This window comes from Danio rerio, chromosome 21, assembly GCF_049306965.1.
Source record: "Danio rerio strain Tuebingen ecotype United States chromosome 21, GRCz12tu, whole genome shotgun sequence".
NCBI lineage: Eukaryota > Metazoa > Chordata > Actinopteri > Cypriniformes > Danionidae > Danio > Danio rerio.
Window position 1 is genome coordinate 3,670,328 of NC_133196.1, and position 23,597 is coordinate 3,693,924.

General features: G+C 38.2%; 1 protein-coding gene and 1 long non-coding RNA gene across 5 annotated transcripts in view; one reads left to right on the forward strand and one right to left on the reverse strand.

The window, feature by feature from the left end:
* Positions 1–23,597, forward strand: part of shc3 (SHC (Src homology 2 domain containing) transforming protein 3) — a 65,541-nt gene that overhangs the window by 18,720 nt on the left and 23,224 nt on the right. For all 4 annotated transcript variants that reach the window (XM_073935689.1, XM_073935690.1, XM_073935691.1 and 1 more), the window contains 4 exons: positions 11,868–11,938; positions 20,644–20,707; positions 22,966–23,085; positions 23,177–23,230. In XM_073935689.1, coding sequence (XP_073791790.1) covers positions 11,868–11,938; positions 20,644–20,707; positions 22,966–23,085; positions 23,177–23,230 — 309 coding nt within the window. The remainder of the gene's footprint in view (positions 1–11,867; positions 11,939–20,643; positions 20,708–22,965; positions 23,086–23,176; positions 23,231–23,597) is intronic.
* On the reverse strand, positions 21,145–21,297 carry LOC141379952 (uncharacterized). The gene is made up of 2 exons (XR_012397073.1): positions 21,260–21,297; positions 21,145–21,227 (listed from the first exon to the last, which is right to left on the reverse strand). It is a non-coding gene; the product is annotated as an uncharacterized lncRNA (long non-coding RNA).

The following is a 23,597-nucleotide window of genomic DNA, read 5'->3' on the forward strand; positions in this document are numbered from 1 at the left end:
ATATAATGTAAATATAATATAATATGATATAATATAATAATAATATATAATGTAATATAAATATAATGTAATATAATATAAAATATTGTTAAATAATGTATATAATATAATATAATATAATATAATATAATATAATATAATATAATATAATATAATATAATATAATATAATATAATATATAAGCATAATTTAATTTAGGACAGTTATGATGTTGCTGAAACTTGTTTTGATTAACTTTTTTATATTGCTTTTAGTATTTCACATCACATTTGTTTATAAAGCTCTTGATACAAAAAAATGAAGCTTCACAATAATAAACATTTCATGAATAAGTGTTAATGCTGTTAAATCCTACAGTATATGAAATAACTGTAAAGCATCTCTGCTGTAAGACAATAGTGTCTATATTCTGCTGTTTAATAACAAGTCAATTAGTTCTGTCCACTCATACTAACTATATTTTTAATTCGCAATATTCCTTATAGCATATTACCATATTTCTATCACCACTCAGCTCTACATGCATGTGTTTCAGAGATGTTGACTGAGTAACATTAATCTTTAATACATCACAAACGCCACATTCTCTTCTTTCCTTAAATATCCTAACAGCATGGCAGTCCGTGCGACCGCTTATTTTTTCTTTACCTCCGCAGATTTGATCTATTCAAATTAACTGCAAGTTTATCACATCAAAAGGGAAGTGCATGCAAATCTCGTAACCACGGCGACCGGTTACCAGACCAGGGGGATGTTGTTCCGGCTACAGTTGTGTTACTGTATCGTCTCCGGGGAGCGTGACGTGTTGCAGGACAGAGCTGTTATTCTTGTCCACATCTATACGCAAAAGACAAACACGATAACTGATCTTTGATTGTGCAGTTTTGGATTCGTGCAAATATGTCACCACTGCTTTGAGTGCAGAATCTGATTTAAAATAATACTGATAACAGACTCTATGTAAAGGATCACTGTGCAGCCCAAATATACTCAATAATTGTCATTTTTAGTCTTTAAACTTTAATACTATCCTGCTTTATCAGTTTAAATATAACCAACACCTAGACTGATCACTTATTCATTTAAATATTTTTAATAATTTTAGATCAGAATGAGTATGCAACATTATTTCAATCACATTTTAACATTTTTGACCTCACAAAAGGATTTAAAGTAGACACTTTCATTAAATTTGCCTTCTGTTTACGTAAAAAGGAGACCTACATTAAAAGGCACCAATTATGCCCCTTTCCCTAGAATGTGTGTGAAGTTTCAGCTCAAAATACAACACAACTAATGTTGTATACCTACTTAAAACTGACCCTTTTAAGAGTTGATCCTGATTGTGCTTAAATGTGACTGTCACTTTAAATGAGACTGTGCTCTTTTCAAAATAGGGTGGAGCTACAAATGCCTGTGTGTCAGCATAGTGGCAGATTCAAAAACATGATTAACGTCTTATGCTAATGAGGGAGAGATGGTCACTAGTGGGCGGGGCTTTCCCCATCTAATTACACGTCAAAGGAAGAAAGTCAATCAAAGTGTTATAAAAAATCCCTGTAATACAATTTTATCATTAGAAGCTGGTTATATTTACACACTGTAGCCACACAGCTGTGTGTAAACTAGTGGTGGGCCGTTATCGGTGTAAACACCAGACTCTTATCGCGTGATAAAAATATCGACGTTAATCTATTCTCAACGTTGGGTTGGGAGCTGGGACTATTCAACGCAAACTATGACGACTTTCACCTTGATATTTTAGCGCATATATACCTGACTTGTGAGCCGTCTGATATAAAAAGTGCCGTTCTGAATCAAATCATCAGGATGCCCTTCTGGATCTTTTACTTACTTCGAAGACACTACTGACTACGCTTACTTGGACGTCTGTAATCTACTTATTTGCCTTAATAGACAACAATATAATTAAGGTGTTTATGTGAAGTGCTTTCATGTAAGAGTTCCCTGTGATTTTGGGTGACTAACTGCAGTTTGGCAGTTTCACTTTTACTCATGACCATTTCATTCATGCACCCGTGACAAACTGGGGTATTAGACGCAAATAAGGAGTAATGGCTTGTAAGGGCTTGTGAGAGTGTTATGAAATTTAATAACGCACTCCAAAAGGAGAGCAAAAACCTCCGCATTTTGCAATGTGTGTGTGTGCGCGGTCCTTTATGCTGGGTTCAGACTGCATGATTTTCAAAGTTGACGTGTCACAGATGTTTTCACACTGAATGACTATCTGGGCAAGCATTTGTCGCTGCTTTATTTATAGCCTCTTTCACACAGTGATACCGGTAAATATCTGGAAAATTTCCGGAACGACTTTACCGGTATATTGAAAAAAGCGCTGTTCACACAGGCGAGGACGTTACGGAAATTTTCCGGAAAAGAGCGTTCACACATCCATTCCAAAATACCGGTAAATTCTGACATCATTCACCACAAATGAGCTTTAAACGGCTGCGCTTGTGTTTGTAAACATTTGACTAAATTACAAACTCTGTGGATGATCAATATTGTGAACAACTTTCGCAGGATCACTTTCGCATGTCGAGATGTTCATAATATGTGCGTGTGCAGGCGCTCACAGGCTGTTTCACAGGCACACGCAAAGCTTGAAGGTAAACAAACAACGGCTTATCATAAGCATCTCATCGATGATTATTTACACAGTTGGCATTAAGGAGAACATTTAAACGTGATCTGACTAACTTCTAGCAGCTAAATGCGTCTGGAAAAATATTCACTTTTATTCTCACAAACCGCGCGCACGTAAATGCGTCTGACTGTTGTGATTGGCTGAAGCAGACGTCTCACTTCAGCACGTTCTAGACGTGCACGCGCTCTTTCCGGCAATCTTCCTTCTGCATTCACACAGCGCAGCATTCCGGCAAATTGCCGGTAATGTTACAACTTCTCTTTCCGGAAAATAGCCAGAACGAATTTACCGGTATTTTCAAAAAGGACCTGTTCACACATACACACCTTTCCGGAAAATTGCCGGCAATTTTCCGGAAAGGTCTGTATGTGTGAAAGGGGCTTATGCTGCAAGGTAGATCGGCGACAAGGGCTTTCACATTGCATGACTTTACAATAGAAAGAATCGCCGACAACTTCTTCCAAAGTACATGTCACAGCCAAAAGCATTTAGTATATCTTTTGTTATTACTACTTAACAAGAAAGAAGCCTTTAGTGAGGTAGAAAATGTACATATTTGCTCACCTGGGTTTGAAGGGAATTAACAATTTCTCCTCAACTTTCTTTTTTAACTTTCTATATGAAACGTCAAACAGACATGGGTGCTCCTATCAAACCTCCACTAGTTTTTCCTCCATATCTTGGGTCCAAATAAACCGAAAATGAGCGCTTTTAATTTCTCCCCAGCCTCCCGCTGGCCTGCAGGTACACACACACACACAAGTGTAGGCGATCGCCGATGTTATTTTCAGTCAAAACTCATTTCACATGGTGTGATTTGAATCACATGAATCACAGCTTTTATATTGACAGCTCCAGATATTTAGCACGGCAGATATCTCACGCGCATCGGCGACTCTTCTGCGATTCTCTCAGATGGCGTGTGATTGTCACTTACATGCACGAGCAGCGATTTGCCTGTGATTTCAGGCTTTTGTCGGCGATTTCTCAAAACCTGTCAGCGAGTCAAAATCTGGGCTAAAATCACGCAGTCTGAACTCGGCATTAATGACAGCCATGTGTGAGGATCTTGTTGGAAAATATGGCAAAGTCCTACATGACGATAATAGTTTGATCGCAGTGATTACTTCAATAATGCCACTAATATCTGCATACTGCGCATGTCTTTTCCATTTCTGTTTATTTCAGTATGACTTTAGTCGGATTAAGGTCATCAAAAATCGCAGTTTGGAGCTTATGCAGACCTACAGTTCAGAATTTATGTTTAACTGAATAAACACTTAGTAAACACAAACACATCTCATTAAACATCATTTATTTTCATCACCATTTATCACAGTAGAACAGTTTCTCAAGCAGTTTGTGATGCATTTTGGAAACAGGAGATGAGCCCCTGGTCTAATGCGCCACCTGGCTTGAGAAACCCGTTTTCAAAGACTTATATTTAGTTATTATTTGGGTAGCACACATATTCTGAATGTTTCATGCAGCAGCCATTTTAAAGAACCAAAGTGAGGCTGGGGTGGGAAGAAACCCGGAAGTATAGGACCAGCACTGTAAACATTGCAGTAACATGCTGTGGACTACAAAACTCTAAATGCAGAAAGGGTGTAAACATCACTTTAATATAATTTATCAACAATTAAAAGCAATTTAGCATCAAACAACATCACAATCTCTGTAAGAGTAATATGCTCAAGTGTCCTCCTAGGCTTCAGTTCATGGCACCAGTTGAACACCGTAGGAACGCTTTCCTGCTTCAGCCTATGTAACCCAGTGAGCGATTAAACACTGCAGTCCTCTATAGCACGCCCTCGTGTTGTCTGTAATAGTGTTGTCCCAGTACTGACGTTTTAAAAACGTCAATTTCCTGCTAACATTCAAGCGCCGCTGAGCACGTTCATAAACAGATTTACCACTCAGTTCACCCAGTGCAAACACAGACACACAGAGACTGGAGCGCGAAGCAGCCGTGAAGATCAGTCGAGTCATCAAGCAGATCGCTCTGCTGTGTTTGTAATCGGTGAACTGCTGACCTTCTCGGCCAATCACAAGCGTTTCTGTTGAACACGTGAGCACAACGGCAAATCAGCGCTGTTTTAAGAAAGCCATCAACAGTGCCTCAAATGTTAACGGGAAATAGACGGTTTTTCTTTTAATTCAGAATCGTGACAGGTCTGATATAGTGAAAGAATCAGTTCATTAACTTGAGTTTGATAAATAGCATCTAAAACGTGTGTTTGGGAAAGAAAACGTTAGCTAACTAGTGCCATTTCCCTTAACTTAGCTGAAAATGAGCTCTGATATCCCTTATTATTTTCACTATTCATTCAGAACAGACCTTCGGGTCACTCGGAAGGCGTCAAAATTATACATTTTTGTCACTTTCTCTTCACTGATAAGATATACAGCCAGCTACACAACGTTCCTATGTAACTCCCAACAATACTTCTGGGTTTCTTCCCATGGCAGCCTCCATTTCGCTTTTAAAAATGGCAGCTGTGTGAAATCAGTCTAAACCTTCGGCAGAATTTAAATGAGCCATTTTAATCTAGATTAATTAATTAATCTAAATTAAAAAAAAATCTATGCCCACCTATAGTTTAATCCCTATATAAAGTAATGTTTGCAGAATAGTTCCCCTTTTAAATCTCTTTTATAAATGTAATCTACATAATAGGATGCCTCTTTTACTCTTTCTCTTATACATGCATTGCATTGTTCACTGTTAAATCAGTGTTTTCGATGTTACTGCATTTATAAGTGCATTAGTTCTAACATATTATGCAATATAAAAATGCATAATGTGCACTGACCCCAGATCTTGCACCCTCATGTATTTTAAGCGTATTATCTAGTGTGTTTACGATCATATAAGCATGTTCGCGGCCCCATTGAGCTGAAGGTGACTCGGATTCGTGCGGGATGATTCATACATTATTCCCTTCTTGTTTTTTTTTCCCTCTGAATAGTCCGTGGTAAAACATGAACCACCAACATCATTAAATTAGATCGTGCAAAGCAACTACATCAGTGTTTTATTAGCAATGATTAACGTCTAAACATTATACGACAGTATTTTGTCTACTTGTCTAATTGTTGTGTATTTTGTACGAGTTAAAAGTTGACGGCTTCCATTCTAAACCTCTCTGGCTTTCTTTTTAAAGCTTAATGTGTGTTATTCTTTACAGTTCACTTATTGAGCCACCCTGTGCATGAACACACACACCATGCTCCATTTCACTAAAAGGACAGCTGCTGACATTGACTGGACAGGCTGTTCTCAAACACTAGTGTACAGACTATAGACTTTACACACACTATTTGCTTGATTAATAGGTTTTAGTAAAACTGTGTGTGCTTAATTATTTTATTTTTTTATCGAAAGCAATTGTTCAAGATTAATTTGTGGTCAGTGTTGTTTTAGTACCACCATGGTACTGTTATACAAAAATTACATTAATACATTCAGCTAGATGCTTTTTTTATCCATTCATTCATTTTTTTTTGACTTAGTCCCTTTATTAATCTGGAATCGCCACTGCGGAATGAACCACCAACTCATCCAGCATATGTTTTATGCAACGGATGCCCTTCCAGCTGCAACCCATCACTGGAAAACACCCATACACTCTTATTCACACACACACACACACACACACTACGGACAATTTTGCTTACCCAATTCACCTGTACTGCATGTCTTTGGACTTGTGGGGTAAAACGAAGCACCCCAAGAAAAACCCACGCAAACACGAGGAGAACATGCAAACTCCACACAGAAACGCCAACTGACCCAGCCGAGGCTCGAACCAGTGACCTTCTTGCTGTAAAAGCGGCAGCACTACCTCTGCCACTACAATTTTTTTTTACCATTGCTAAATATATTAATAAATCATTCATTCAATTTCCTTCGGCTAGTCTTTATTTCAGAGGTCGCCACTGCGGAATGAACCGCCAACTATTACAGCATATGTTTTATAGCAGCGGATGCCCTTACAGCTGCAAGCCATAACTGGGAAATATCCATTCACACTCATTCACACACAATGAAAACCGGAGCACCTAGAGGAAAACGACGCAAACTCAGGGAGAACATGCAAACTTCACACAGAAATGCCAACTGACCTAGCCGAGGCTCGAACCAGTGACCTTCTAGCTGTGAGATTGCAGCACTACCTACTGCGCCACCGCGTCACCATTTTTTTTTTACCATTGCTAAATATATTAATAAATCTTTCATTTATTTTCCTTCGGCTTAGTCTTTATTTCAGAGGTCGCCACTGCAGAATGAACTGTCAATTATTCCAGCATGTTTTACACAAGTGGTTCCCAAATTTTTTAGCCCGCGACCCCCAAAATGACAATGCCAGTCACTTGTGACCCCCAATATCCTCTGAGATGTTTATAAATACAGAAACCTTACATGCATTGGTGCACACACACCAATAGACCCCCGTCTATTATTCATTTAATTTTTTAAATGTATGTCATTGCTGTAAAGGGCCCAGCAAGTTTAACCTGGTGTTATAAAATCAGTCTGCTGCATCTGACGCTATTGCTGTGTTTTTAATATAATGCAATTACCACAGGGGTCGCAATCCAATAGAACTATAAGCTACTATAGTAATTATATAGCATATAGTAACCGTAAACAACTATTCTTATCTCTTCAAAAGGTTATGAATAAAATATGGAAATTCTTATGATTTAATAAAAATAAATAGATTTTTTTAAATCCTCTGGCGAACACCTCCAACCCCCCCCCCCCCCCCCCACGCTTTGCAGCCCTTCAAGCTGCAACCCAGTATTAGAAAACACCCATACACACTCCAATCTAGTTTATTCAGTTCACCTATAGCGTGTGTGTTTGGACTGTGGGGGAAAAACCCACGCCAACATGGGGAGAACATGCAAACTCCACACAGATATGCCAACGGGCCCAGCCGGGACTCGAACCAGAGACTTTCTTGCTGTGATGCAACAGTGCTAACCGCTAAGCCACCGTGCCATCCTATATTAATAATAATAATAATTCAGTTTTAGTTTGAGTTGTTTTAGTATATCAAGCTGAACGAAGTGAACTGTTGATGCTATTTTTAAACTTATTCACTTACCATTTATTTAAAGTTTATTTATTTGACTGTTTCATTTTATTTGTCTTCATTAACTAAAAAACTGTGTATAGCTTATTACAGGGGTTCTCAAAGTGGGGGTCGGGACCCCTCGAGGGGTCGCGGGACAATGAAGGGGGGTCGCCTGGTGATTTCCAAAAATCTATTTATTATTATTAAATCATATAAGAATGACCATATTTTATCCATAACCTATAGAAGAGAAAAAATATAGTCGTTTATAATTACTATATAGTTACTATAGTAGCTTATAGTTGCTAGTTCTATTGGATTGCGACCCCAGTGGTAGTTACATTATATTAAAGACACAGCAATAGCGCCAGATGCAGCAGATTGATTTTATAACACCAGGTTAAACTTTCTGGCCCATTTACAGCACTGACATTAAACGAAGAATATCCCTGGGTGTATTGGTGTGCGTGTGTGACATTGCATGCAAGGTTTCTGTATTCATAGCCAGGATATTGGGGGTCGCGAGTCACTGGCATTGTCATTTTGGGGGTCGCAGGCTGAAAAGTTTGGAAACCCCTGGCTTATTATACAAAAGCTTCTTTATTAAGACAAAGTATTAAAGGGCCATGAACCCCCAAGACAACCAAGACAGTTGTTTAGCTTGTTGATGATGACCCAGGCCTTTTACAGCTCCGTCTTCTTTCCTTGTCTTTGGTTTTTAGCGCTATATAGTTTTGAATCTGGTAATCATGGAGCATTATTACCCGCACATCACCACACAGAACTAAATTGTGAACATCCAAAGACTTGTAGGCCTTTAACTTCTCTCTTGTAAAATCACTTGGTGTTTTAATGAGATAGTTGTATATTTGGAGCTGGATGCTTGGCCATTTGTCTAATCTAATATCCATTGGGAGGGTGCTGTCGCAAATGGACCTGTCAGACCAACGCTGCTCACTTTAACGCTAATTTTGCAGAATAACTGAGCTTATCACTGGGTGACGAGGTGTTATAATACACTGAAAGCATTATGTCAATAATATATATAATGTGTAATCAATATAACTTATCTCTAATACAATAACAAACTCTGTACTTCATTGGATGTCATTCCCTCGCTGTAAATGCTGGCGCTCCCGGGTTTTTTCTGCAACCTCGCTGTGCGTGCATCCTGAATGTTTACAAACCGGTAACTCATCTATTGCTTAACGGGCTAATAATACTGACCTTAAAATAATAAAAAAAACAACAACTCATTAACAACTTCTTTAACAACTGCTTTATTCTAGCTGAAATAAAACAAACAAGACTTTCTCCAGAAGACAAAAAATTATAGGAAATACTGGGAAAAAACTCCTAAATCTGTTAAACATCATTTGGGAATGACTCACTGTCCGCTTCCGGCCTGCGCTTTGAGTCTTGATGTGTGCAGTGCAGAAGCTGATTTTCTGAATGTGTGTGTGTGTGTGTGTGTGTGTGTGTGTGTGTGTGTGTGTGTGTGTGTGTTAAGGGCTCTGCTCAGGTGAGCTACTGCAGGTGACTCATTGATTTAGTCAAGGAAGGCTGTAGTGAGACTCTCATTGAGTGAGTCATGCAGCAGCAGCAGCGGCGAGAGATCAGTGAGGGGAGAGGCTAAAAAAAGACCAGGCGTGATGTCACGGTTAAACTATGATGTCATCCACTGGAGACAAAGTCACTCTGATCTCTGAGGAGGCCTTTTAATATATGCAGAGCGCTGTTAATAGTTATGTAATGCTTATCAGAGTTTATTTCTATTTTGTTGCTATTATTGTTATTATTATTATTATTATTATTATTATTATTATTATTATTATTATTATGTTTTTTATCTTAAACATGCATGTTTTCTTTTATTGTTGTAACTTTGTATTATTTATTTATTTATTAATTAATAGCCGTTTTGATGTTAATATTTAACGTTAGGTTTGTGAGTTGAGGCTTCACGGTGGCTCAGTGGTTAGAACTGTGGCCTCACAGCAAGAAGGTCCCGTCTGGGTCAGTTGGCTTTTTTTCTGTGGAGTTTGCATGTTCTCCCCGTGTTGGTGTGGGTTTCCTCAGGGTGCTCCGGTTTCCTCCACAGTCCAAACACATGCGTGCATGAGTGTGTGCGCGAATGTGCAAGTTTGTATGGGTGTTTTCCTGTACTCTGTTGTGGCTGGAAGGGCATCTGCTTCAAAAAACATATGCTGGAACAGTTGGCGGTTCATTCCGCTGTGGTGACCTCTGAAATAGAGACTAAGCCAAAGGAAAATGAATGAATGAAGGAGTTTAGGATTGTCAAACTGAATTTATTTAAACGTTTGTTTATATATTTCTGTTAATCGCTGTGGTCATATTCAATACTGTGCTATTATTTTAAGGTTAAAGTTTTGAGTTTAAGAATCAGTGTTTAATAGAGATGGGTACATTTGAAGTGGACTTTATTTTTCGTATAATCATTCTTATTTTCTACATTACATACCCTACATATAAATATGTAGGGTATGTAGGGTAAGGATTTGGGTTTAATGTTCAAGTAAATGAAGTAAATCCCTAAAGACTTTTCATCGTTCTTTTTATTGTTTCATTTATATTTACTTTATTGATATTGATCCTAAGGTCGCTGGTTGGAGTCCCGGCTGGGCCAGTTGGCATTTCTGTGTGGAGTTTGCATGTTCTCCCCGTGTTGGCGTGGGTTTCCTCCACAGTCCAAACACGTGCCCTTAGGGGGATTGAATATCATTAAATTGGGCATAGTGTATGAGTGTGAGAGTGTGTATGGGTGTTTCCCAGTACTGGGTTGCAGCTGGAAGGGCGTCCGCTGTGTAAAACATATGCCGGATAAATTAGCAGTTCATTACGCTGTGGGAACCCCTCATGAATAAAGGGACTAAGCCAATGGAAAATGAATGAATGAGTGTAATTCTAATATCATTCATGCTGTGTTATGTAGAGTTAAGAGTATAGGCTTAAGGATTAAATTAATTGGTCAGTTTTATGTGATTTTTATTTTATTTTTTTCATTTTTGTTCAGTATAAAATGTGTAAAATACACAAGTGTTGTTTTCATGTAAAAAAAAAAATTATGTCTGCATATTTCAGCTTTACCAGTGTGTTTGTGTGTTTTGTATGTGGTTGTGTGACAAGTTTGACTTTTGTGTGCGACTGTAGATTGAAGCAGATTAAAAGCATTAACAATCTTCCACACAAAAATAAACATTCATTAATTTATTTAATCGCCCTCATGTTGTTCACTACTTGGATTCCTGGTTATTATTTCTGATTATGATTGTGATTAAAATGCTCTTGCATGGCCGAGTTTACAATGACCACAGCATGTCAAGCTCTATGAGCTCCATTCACAAAGAAGCACCACTTACTCAATTTCTGAATGAATCATTGGATTTGAACAAATCATTTGAAAGATTAAATCGTTCATCAAGACTTTCTGTCATCTACTTGCAGCTTTAATGTCATATTCATAAATGACAGGCTTAATAAGCCAGCACAAATATTCATTCATTCATTCATTCATTCATTTATTCACCTTTGGCTTAGTATCTATTTCAGTGGTTGCCACAGTAGAATGAACTTCCAATTATTCCAGCAGTGGATGCCCTTTCAGTTGCAACCCAGTACTGGGAAACACACATACACACTCATTCACACTCATACACTACGACCAATTTTCAATCATTCATTCATTTTCTTTGGCTTAGTCTCTTATTTGTCAGGGGTCACCAAAGTGGAATGAACCACCAACTATTTAAGCATGTTTTATGCAGCGGAAACCCACGCCAACACGGGGAGAACATGCAAACTCCACACAGAAATGCCAACTGGCCCAGCCAGGACTCGAACCTGCAACCTTCATGCTGCGAGGCCACAGTGCTAACCACTGAGCCACCATGCCACCTTAACACAAACCGTGAAATATTAATCACTAAATAAAAATCGCTAAAGATACTGTTTTTTTGTCTTTCTATTGCGAATGAAGATGAATCAATTCTACAGGTTTTTGGTTTCAGCAGTTTATGTTGCTTTGTAATTCTACTATTGGCCTAGTATTCAAGAGAAGCAGTTCTAATGTCGTTTCTGTGTTTGTTTTTCAGTATCTGGGCTGCATCGAGGTTCTTCGCTCCATGAGATCTCTGGACTTCACCACACGCTCACAGATCACACGGTACGAACACACTCTCTGTATTCATACACAAAAAACGCTAAAAGACCTAAAACAGTCATGCTGTGCAATGAATGGGCTATATGCACAGTAAGGGCTCTATTTTGACGATCCATGCAGAGTGCAGGGCGCAAAAGCATTCAGGGCATGTCAGAATCCACTTTTGCTATTTTAAGGACTGAAAAATCTGCTTTGAGCTGTGGCGCATGGTATAACAGGGTTGAGCTTATTTTCTTTTATAGGTGTGTTTTGAGAATAAACCAATCAGAGTCTCATCTCCCATTCCCTTTAAGAGTCAGTTGCCTCGCGCCATGGCACATTTGCTATTTACATGGCGGACTTTGTAAGTGGAAAAACTGAACGCTTCACTAGCGAGAAAACCGTTAAACAGAGCATCTGCAGCGCGGGAATGATAGAATGAGCCTCCTCATTGTTTACTTTCACTCTCATGGATAGGGAAACGCACTGACATCAATTAGTATATAAATAATTAATTTTGTTTGTTAAGTGCAAATATTTGTTTCAAAACTATTTCTAGCTATTTCTAACTATTTCTGAATTCAGTTCAATCCAGCAAATGAATAAATGAACAATAATAACGAAGTGTGGTCTAAAACTTGACAGATGGGCAAATCTAAGCTTGTTTTTAATAAAACAAATATAAATATGCACATAATAAATAATACTGCTAATAATAATAATAACATTATACAAAAGCAAATTGTCATGAATAAACTGAAAAAGCCCCCCGAGATGAAGATTGCATGAAAGTATTGTTTTTATATTTATGTAGGCTAGAAAATAATAATTTTTTTGTAGTATTTAATTCCTCTAATTCTTTTTTCATTTGTAAAGATATTTGCGTATTGCTGTACATCCTGTGTGTATATTAAGCAATGTGTAAGCTAGGTGCACAACTAATGCGATCTGCGCTGGACAATAGACCGGCTTTGTCTATTGAACCGTCTATTTTAGTTTTTCAAAATAGCAACGCGCCAGCAATGCACCTTAACACACTTCCTTTTTTAGACCAGAACGCCTATGGGCGCACAAATGAGAGCAAATGCATTTGCTAATAAAACAGCATAGTGCAAAACAACAAAACGACTCTTTCGTCAAGCTGAAACTAACAAACAACAATTGCGTCGCGCCTTGCACTGCATTGCGCCGGGTTTAAGTGTTTTTCAGCCACCGAAAAACTGATTATTGTGACTTTTCAGTTTCTTTTGCAGCATCCATAATGTATTTGAATTAAAATATAATCAGTTAAATAGACTTAAGCATCCATTTAGTTTTTTAAGTGTAAAACAAGACGAAAGACCGCTCACAAACAAGTGCCGCTAGGAGCAGCGGGTGTGCGCAAAAACTCCATTGAAAGTTCATTCATTCATTTTATTTTCGGCGGTTTATTTTCGGCGGTTTCGTTCCTTTATTCAAACATTAATCTGAATCATTCAGAATCCTTTCCACCTGATTGAGGACACAATTCTCATATAAAACTTGGGGATTAAAATATTCATTATGCCCAATCCATCTTACTTTGATTATAGACAGCTACTCAGTTAACATGAACATGACTTTCATATTTCCTAATTCTGTATAGTGAAGATTGAGGGTGTTTACAGCGGTTTGACGGATAAATATGAATTTGTAGTAGTGGTACCAAACAGCATTTCCCATTGTTTACATTAGTGGTTACCAAAATTGTTCTTGGAGGGCCGGTGTCCTGCAGATTTTAGCTCCAACCCTAATCAAACACACCTGAATAAGCTAATCAAGTTCTTACTAGGTATACTTGAAGCACCTAGGCAGATGTGTTGAGGCAAGTTGGAGCTAAACCCTGCAGTGCACTGGACCTCTAGGAACGAGATTGGTAACCCCTGGTTTGCATCCTTGTTTACATCCTCACTACAAAATAACGTTATGTTGTAGATCGATTTAAAAAAATAAATGCACTTACAGGTTGTACAGCTTCGTCATTTGGAGGAGTTTTTAGCCGAATCCAGCACTGAATCGGGAGAGATTCTGGAAGTTCTCCTTTGTCAAATACTAGCTGTATATTTTTTTATAATTCTCTGGAACATAATTAAAATTAAACTGTAAGCTCTTCTGTCTTTGTGTTGTGTCCTTTAAAAGCCCAAATACCGAAACAGAAGAAGCTCTGTGCTGCGCAGTGTGTGCGCGTGTGGTAAATGTGCGTAATCTAAAGCATTTGTGATCTCACTAGCCCGAAAGTATTTTTTTGTAGTCCCCAAAACTCATTCGCTGTAGGCTTTGCTAAGCGTACTCTGTAAAAGCCAATAGCTATGCTTCCATCCAAAAATGCGATAAACTTTATGCGCAAAACTGGATTATCGCATAAAAGACGTGTGAATAAAGCAGCGTTTCCATCCAACGAGTCAAAGCGAACAAAATGGTCACTTCCTGATTAACTGGCACCAAATATCAACAGTAAAAGCTGAATTTACTGCAGCAGGAGAAGCTGCTTCAATCTTTTCTTCATCTAATAAATGACTTGCGCCTCACAAAGCAATCCTGACAAGCCGTGAACACGCGGTTGCGTTTGAAGGTGTCAGACGGGGAGCACAGACGCTCTTGATTCTGGAGGTCATTAATAATATAATAACACTAATACTGAAACGGTAAGGCGCTTTAGAATGACCAAAACAACTTTTCAGGGGGTCCTCATGTACAAAGACCTTCGTTGAAATCATACTAAAACATTGCTTATGTATGAAACACTGCGTACGCGGAACCCCCCCATATTCTCTACGTACATCCGAATTAACGTGAAACTGAGCGCACGTGCACAAGTGCAAAACCCCTCCCTGCCTCCTCCCCTGTATGAATATGCTAATGACTCTACCTTGGCAAAACCAAACGAAAAAGCATTGGCAAAATCAAGCAAAAAGAGAAACTTTAAACAGAATGTGAATTGGAGGTGCTCCTTTCGGAGGTAGACCAGAGAAAAACTGTTATTTGCAAGTTTGTCATTGAAATGAGCTAGTTGAGGGCTTTCTGCCCGTTTAAATGACAGAGACAACAAAGCTAAAGAGGAAGGACATCAGTAGCGTGAGTGGCGTAGCTTGTAAAGCGCATAGCAACATGTTTTGACACTGTCATTCATGAACCCGGTTGGAATCCAGCGTCTGATGAACTCGTTCTTCTTTTTCCCCCCACTACATATCAGATTTTGCCCACTCTTCATCCCGAGGAAGACAAGTAGGAATCATTAATAAGTGTGTGTATTTTGTTAAGCGCATTTGAGCATCATAGTGTTTGCACATTTATTGAATGGAAATGTTTTCGAGTCACATATGCAAATCCATCTTCAGATAGCGCCTTTATAGCAATGTGCGTGCAGTCGATCGCTCTGATTACATCGAGAAAACCGGCGATCGCTGCAGATTGCGCTTTAATGTTTGGCTGGTCAACTGCATGGCATGGAAACCTTATATACCTGCTAGACATGCGGATGATCCCGTCCCATACAGCTGCCATCGCACGGCTCAAAGATACTTTGTAGTGTGCAATTTAACACAACTGCCTATAGGAGGCGCTGATGGAAATAAAACAAACACACACAGGAAATGCACGTGCATGAAGTTGGCGTAGAACAATGCACATTCTCACGTTCATTTCCTCGTTAGTAAATCCAAACGAGAGTGAAATTTGGCGTACGCAAAATTTTTGTGCGCACACAGCGTTGATACATGATGTTTTACAGTGTGCTCAGCCTGATAGTTTGTCCATTCACACACATTTTTATCATCACATGATCTCAGTCCCTTTATTAATCCGGGGTCGCCACAGCGGAATGAACCGCCAACTTATCCAGCAAGTTTTTACGCAGCGGATGACCTTCCAGCCGCTACCTATCTCTGGGAAACATCCACACACACATTCACACACACACTCATACACTACGGACAATTTAGCCTACCCAATACACCTGTACCGCATGTCTTTGGACTGTGGGGGAAACCGAAGCACCCGGAGGAAACCCACGCGAAGGCAGGGAGAACATGCAAACTCCACACAGAAACGCCAACTGAGCCGAGGTTCGAACCAGCGACCCAGTGGCCTTCTTGCTGTGAGGCGACAGCACTACCTACTGCGCCACTGCATCGCCCATCACAGGGGCTGTTTCTCAATATGAGTTCCTCAGCTGTCTTGCGTCCTCGTGTTCTCGTGCAACGTCATCATCAGCTGCCTAAGTTCAGTTCCAATACTCAAGACCGCAAGTACGGAGGACGCGTGAAACTTCCCGGATGTGTTCTTGATATCGAGGACTCACTGATGCAGACTAGAGTACCGAACTCGCTCTGGAAGTCCCAGAAGTCATTGCGACTGGAGGTGGGAAGCGCAGAATTTTATTTAGATTACTTATTAAAGTTCAGAGATATTACTTATTTACCTCAGGAGTTTCCCTAAATGAAACGGTGAAAGTAAACATTAACATGGACATCCTAATAAAGGAATAAACACATTAAGGGTTGTTTGTTTGCTGAAATTCGTATTGAAATTTATATTGTGCAGGGTATATTGATATTTATGCAAAGTATATATTTTGAAGAGGGGAAAAACAATAAATCGTTGTATGATTGCTGTAATGTTTAAATAATTTCCATTTAAAACACGTGAAGGTCATGTGACCATCAGGAAGAACGCAGCATCCCATTTCTCAAAGGACGCGTTCTCTGCCCTCGCGGTCTCCTGAGTTCGTTCTTCCGAGGACACCTGGCAAGACCGCTCTCCACAAGAACACAAGTCCATTCTCTGCGTTCTTGGAATTGAGAAACAGCCATGATCTCTTTTAACAAAATCACATGACCTTTTTTAATGCGCATGCTGGAGTTTGTGCGGTAAAAGTGTTTCCTTCGCAGTTTATGTGCATATCCATAATGCGCATAAAAATAGATGGATGGAAACATAGCTAATGCCTCCCTCTGCATTGAACTCTGAGCGTCTTACATTCAGAGAAGTTGTTTATGTTCACACAGCTACATTACACATCAACTAAAGTGTCAAATATGATATCGTAGTGGACCACCCCTTTAACCTGATTGACCGAAAGCACAGTTTCTTCTTTTGTGTTTATATATTGATAAACATTTATATTCTGTTGTTTTGCTACTAAATCACAGTAATGGCTGTTGTTCTCTGCTTTTTAGCTGCTTTTGGGTTACATCACAGTTAATGGCCCCCATGTGGCGATACATGACTGTTATCAGCTCTTTTATGTGTGTTTTCTGTATTTGCATCCTCTGCCAAACTCTCATTTATTGTTGCTAAAAGCAGCGCGTGAGATGTTAGTGAGTGTGTGTGTGTGCATGCGTGTGTCTCTATATGTGTGTGTATGAGTGTAAATTAGTGTGTGTGTGTGTGTGTGTGTGCAGATGAGTCATTGTGTAACATTAGCGTGGCAGCAGCGGATCTGGGCTCATCCCAGCGGACGGCTCTTGTTTATTGAGCGCTGTGTTGTGTGGGCCGCTGTTAGCGTTAGCTGCGCTGGAGATGACATGTCATATCCTCTTTTCTGCCTGACTTCCTGCTTCACATGAGCACACACTGTCCACAACGGAGTGTGAACCCTCGGCACCCTAATATTACAACATCAACCATAATATGAGATAATATTTCAATATGCAATCATTTGTTATGTTTTAATTTTGTTATGTTTATTTAATATTTAACACAGATTTAGATTATTATAAATGAATCATTATAAATACACTGATTATATATAGTTCTAGTACTGTTTTATCCTAAAATGTTGATTGTTATATATAGTTTATTCTGATCTATTATATATATATATATATATATATATATATATATATATATATATATATATATATATATATATATATATATATATATATATGAGTAATATCACACTTGTATCGTTGCAATATGGCTGTATATCGGCACTGTTGGGAGGCGTGCGTTGGCATGAGGCCGCAGGGCGAGTGCCTTAGTCCCCCCTCCAGTGCCGATATCAGAGGATCGGCTCTTTAATGTTTATTGCACCCTTCAGAGAAAAATACAGGAGAATTACGGGAAAATACCTTTACAGGATAAGAGCGGGATAGAACTGTAAAATACGGGAGAATCTCTGGAAAAATGGGAGGGTTGACAGGTATGCTAATTTCACAGATGTTACATGTATAATGGAAAGATGTCACATCCAAGCTTTTTCCTCATAAACGCAAAAATGTCAAACAAAATAAAATCAATCTTTTTTTTTTCCATAGTGAGCCAACTTTTATTCTTTAGATTAGCATTCTTTCTTTTGGGATTGTTTAGTTTAATTCACAGAATTTTTACAAAGAATTTATACAGTAAACTCGCTAACATTTTTCGTCACATCCATAAGGAATGTTTATTTTCTTAATTTTGAACCTAAAAGTTGTTTGCAGACAGATATTTTTATGATCCCATAACTCTGTGGTTAGTAGTTTTGGAAAATATGAACAGATGTTTCGATATAATGTTAACATATACACTCTCTTTGAATTTTACTGTGTTTTGATTTTCTTTATACAAAACTGAGTTGGAAATTTTTATTCCTTAAATTTATTTTAAACAATATACAGACAAACTCCACTGTATATTTTATGTAATAATAATAATAATTAATATTAACCTCATTAATATTATCATTATTAGCATTTGCCTATCAGGAAACAACATTATCATTTTTATGCATGAATCATCATTATTATTATACATTATTTGACTACATATACAGGGTGGGCCATTTATGGTGTAACGTCACAAATGACAAAAAGTGCATTTTGTTGTATATTTCTGATAACAAATCCACTAGAGGGCGCTGTCTACATTTGTGCGAATCTGAACTACATTACTAATGCTGTATGTTGTTGTACATTTCAAACAACAAATCCACAAGAGGGCGCTTTCTGCATTTGTGCGAATCTGAACTACATTACTAATGCTGTATGTTGTTGTACATTTCAAACAACAAATCCACTAGTGGGCGCTGTCTACATTTGTGCAAATCTGAAATACATTACTAATGCTGTATGTTGTTGTACATTTCAAACAACAAATCCACAAGAGGGCGCTTTCTGCATTTGTGCGAATCTGAACTACATTACTAATGCTGTATGTTGTTGTACATTTCAAACAACAAATCCACTAGTGGGCGCTGTCTACATTTGTGCAAATCTGAAATACATTACTATCAGTGCATTTTGTTCCACGTTTCAGACAACAAATTCTATAGAGAGGGCACTATCTACATTTGTGCGAATCTGAAATACAATGTGAATAGGGTATGTTGTTATATGTTTCACACAGCAAATCCACTAGAGGGCGCTGTCTGCATTTGTGTAAATTTGAAATACAGTACTAAGAGTGTATTTTGTTGTATGTTTCAAACAACAAATCCACTAGAGGGCGCTGTCTGCATTTGTGCGAATCTAAATTACAATACTAATGCTGTATGTTGCTGTATATTTCAAACAAATCCACTAGAGGGCGATGTCTGCATTTGTGCGAATCTAAATTACAATACTAATGCTGTATGTTGTTGTACATTTCAAACAAATCCACTAGAGGGCGCTGTCTACATTTATGCAAATCTAAATTACATTACTAATGCTGGATGTTGTACATTTCAAACAAATCCACTAGAGGGCGCTTTCTGCATTTGTGCGAATCTGAAATACATTACTAACAGTGCATTTTGTTGCACCTTTCAGATAACAAATTCTATAGAGAGGGCACTATCTACATTTGTGCGAATCTGAAATACAATACCAATAGGGTTTGTTGTTGTATGTTTCACACAGCAAATCCACTAGAGGGCACTGTCTACATTTGTGCGAATTTGAAATGCAATACTAATATTGTATGTTGTTGTACATTTCAAACAACAAATCCACTAGAGGGCGCTGTTTACATTTGTGCAAATCTAAATTACATTACTAATGCTGTATGTTGTTGTACATTTCAAACAAAAAATCCACTAGTGGGCGATGTCTACATTTGTGCGAATCTGAAATACATTACTAACAGTGCATTTTGTTGCTCGTTTCAGACAACATATTCTATAGAGAGGGCGCTATCTACATTTGTGCGAATCTGAAACGCAATACCAATAGGGTATGTTGTTGTACGTTTCACACAGCAAAGCGCTGTCTGCATTTGTGTGAATTTGAAATGCAGAACTAAGAGTGTATTTTGTTGTATGTTTCAGACAACAAACTCATTAGAGGGTGCTGTCGGCATTTGTATGAATCTGAAATACATTACTAATAGTATATGTTGTTAAATATTTCAGACTACAAATCCACTAGAGGGTGCTGTCTGCATCACTAAGAGTGTTTCGTTGTTTATTTCGATGTTATATACTCATAAAGTTTACTGTAAACTTGATGTAATTAATTTTTTATTTATCTAGCTATTATTATTATTATTATTATTATTATTATTATTATTATTATTGTTGTTGTTGTTTTTATATGCCATCAACAATCAACAATCATCATTCTACCATTGTCATTGTGTATCATTTGACCAGCAAAAAGGATTGCACTGAGACTGTTCAAATCTTTCTCAGAATGAACCGTGTTGCACTTTGATTTCCTGAAGGTCTGTTTTCAGACAGTTTGCTCTCACTGTACTTCAGGCTTACTCATATCTTCATATTTGTGTGTGTGTGTTTTTTTTTTTAACAGGGAGGCGATCAGTCTGGTGTGTGAAGCTGTTCCCGGTGCCAAAGGAGCTCTGCGCAAGAGAAAGGTACACACACACCATCGGCTAATAATAAAAAAATAATGACAGAATAAGTTGAACTGCTGGAGTACACTGTATTCAGATTCATGTCCACATTCTATTTTATGTATTTGCAGTAATATTTCAGACATATCTGATCATTGAGTGATTTAGAGTAATATATCGTATGTATATGCATTCTAGTCTTCGTGTCATTCTGTATTAATGCAGAAGTGTGTGACTTGCGTGTGTTGAGTATGTAAGGCAGGCGTGTCCAAACTACGGCCCGCGGGCCATCTGCGGCCCGCAATCAGTTTTGTGGCGGCCCGCGAGGCTTTTTATAAATATCAATAGAATCTGGCCCGCTATACAAAAATGAACGTAATTCAATAAATAACCACCGGGTGTCGCTATTACATGCATTCAATTAAGCAGCAGTTCTTGTTATGATCTATCTATCTATCTATCTATCTATCTATCTATCTATCTATCTATCTATCTATCTATCTATCTATCTATCTATCTATCTATCTATCTATCTATCTATCTATCTATCTATCTATCTATCTATCTATCTACACACAGTTGAAGTCTGAATTATTAGCCCCTCTTTGATTTATTTCTTATTTTTTAAATATTTCCCAAATGATGCAAGGACATTTTTACAGTATGTCTGATAATATTTTTTCTTTTGGAGAAAGACTTTTGTTTTATTTCGGCTAGAATAAAAAGCGGTTTAATTTTTTTATGAACCATTTTAAGGTCAAAATTATTAGCCCCTTAAGTCTTCAGAACAAACCATTGTTATAAAATAACTTGCCTAATTACTTTAACTTGACTAGTTAACTTGATTAACCTAGTTAAGCCTTTAAATGTCACTTTAAGCTGTATAGAAGTGTCTTAAAAATATCTAGTCAAATATTATTTACTGTCATCATGGCAAAGATAAAATAAATCAGTTATTAGAAATGAGTTACTGAAACTAATATGTTTAGAAATGTGTGGAAAAAAAATCTTCTCTCCGTTAAACAGAAATTGGGGAAAAAATAAACGGGGGCTAATAATTAAGGGGGGCTAACAATTCTGACTTCAACTGTATTTATATATATATATATATATATATATATATATATATATATATATATATATATATATATATATATATATATGCGTGTCTATGTGATGTATGTAAAATTTGGCCCGCGACAACGTTTGTTTTTTTGCATCTGGCCCTCGGTCCAAAAAGTTTGGACACCCCTGATGTAAGGTATCTGAAAGGCACATGATCGCTCACGTTGCGTTCCGCCGCAGATTGTTTGGTGTAACGTCTTGTATACAAAGCGTCACTGACAATCCTGCACACGGCACTAAAACATTTAGTTAGCAGAAATTATTAAAATATAATTAAAATATTGATACCAAATTAAAATCTTTAAAGTATCGATATATCGATACTCGAGCATCGATGTGCACGTCCCTACCAGATGGGAAATGTGAAAAGATACTTTATAAATGATCATTTCCATTGTTCCATGTGTATTTTATGGAAAGTAAGGTTTGATGGTGCAGACATGATGATGAAGAGTTAAGCAAACGGAATTACTCTGAATTTAATTAAAAATCACCAGAGATGGGTTACAGATTATTGCAGATGACAACAGGAAGCGATGGGGAGGTTATTAATGGCGATGAAGAAAGATAAGACATAAACACTGATACACACAGAAAGAGGAGCTTCAGAAGGTCTGCGTGAGATAAAGACAGTTGGAGATCAAATGAGAGGAGAAAGAGAAATGGCGCTGCAGTGTGTGTGTGTGTGTGTGTGTGTGTGTGTGTGTGTGTGTGTGTGTGTGTGTGTGGGCATACTGTTAGCACGGTGACTCATTCTGCACTGAGCAGCAGTAATCAGCCCTGCTGCCTCCTGCTGTGTGTGTGTGTGTGTGTGTGTGTGTGTGTGTGTGTGTGTGTGTGTGTGTGTGTGTGTGCCTGAATATGTGGTTTAGGAGGACACTTCCTGTGTGTGTATGTGCACGTGTACACATGTAGAGTTAGAACAAAGATTATTGAAGTCATAATTTGAAAATGTGGAGGATGATTTTTAGGCTAATTTCAAGCAAAAAGTCTATCAAATGAGCAGTTATCAGATTTTACACCATCTATTTTACCATGCAGACCTGTTTCTAGATCACAGGTTTGATTCCCCAAAATAGACAGAAGAAACTAATACAAATGCAATAGTTTTACAGGTGAACACATGACTGGATATATGTCCGTCTCTCTTTCAGACTCCCTCCAAACTCCTCTCCAGTATTTTGGGCAAGAGTAACCTGCAGTTCGCTGGCATGAGCATCAACCTCAACATCTCCACCAGCAGTTTAAACCTGATGACACCCGACTCTAAACAGGTTCACACACACACACGCACACACTGATCGTCTCTCTTTCAGGAGCCAGTGTTGTATTGCAGATGAATGATTCCCCCTCCTCTTTCCACAGATAATAGCCAATCATCACATGCAGTCCATATCCTTTGCCTCCGGTGGAGATCCGGTAAGACTTTACAGTTTGACACTAGTGAATCTTTCTTCCAGAGGGGTCTGGATGCAGACTTGGTGCAGTGCAATCTGAGCTGCATCCAATGCTTTTTAATGGGCTCACCTAACCCCACCCCTCACCGTGACGTCACTCGCTCCATTTGAGTGCATTGTGTCTGACATTGCTTCACTGAGTGATGCAGTCTCAGCTTGCATCATAAAGGCTGCATCCAGATACTATTGCATTCTTCAGCTGACGTTTATTCAAACGAATCTTAGAGTCACTCGCAAAAGATGGAGACAGACTGAAAATTGAAGACTGAGATTGTTTTTCTGATTAAAGGAGGCATCATTTTTGTGGTATTTTCACTTAATCTTTTTCC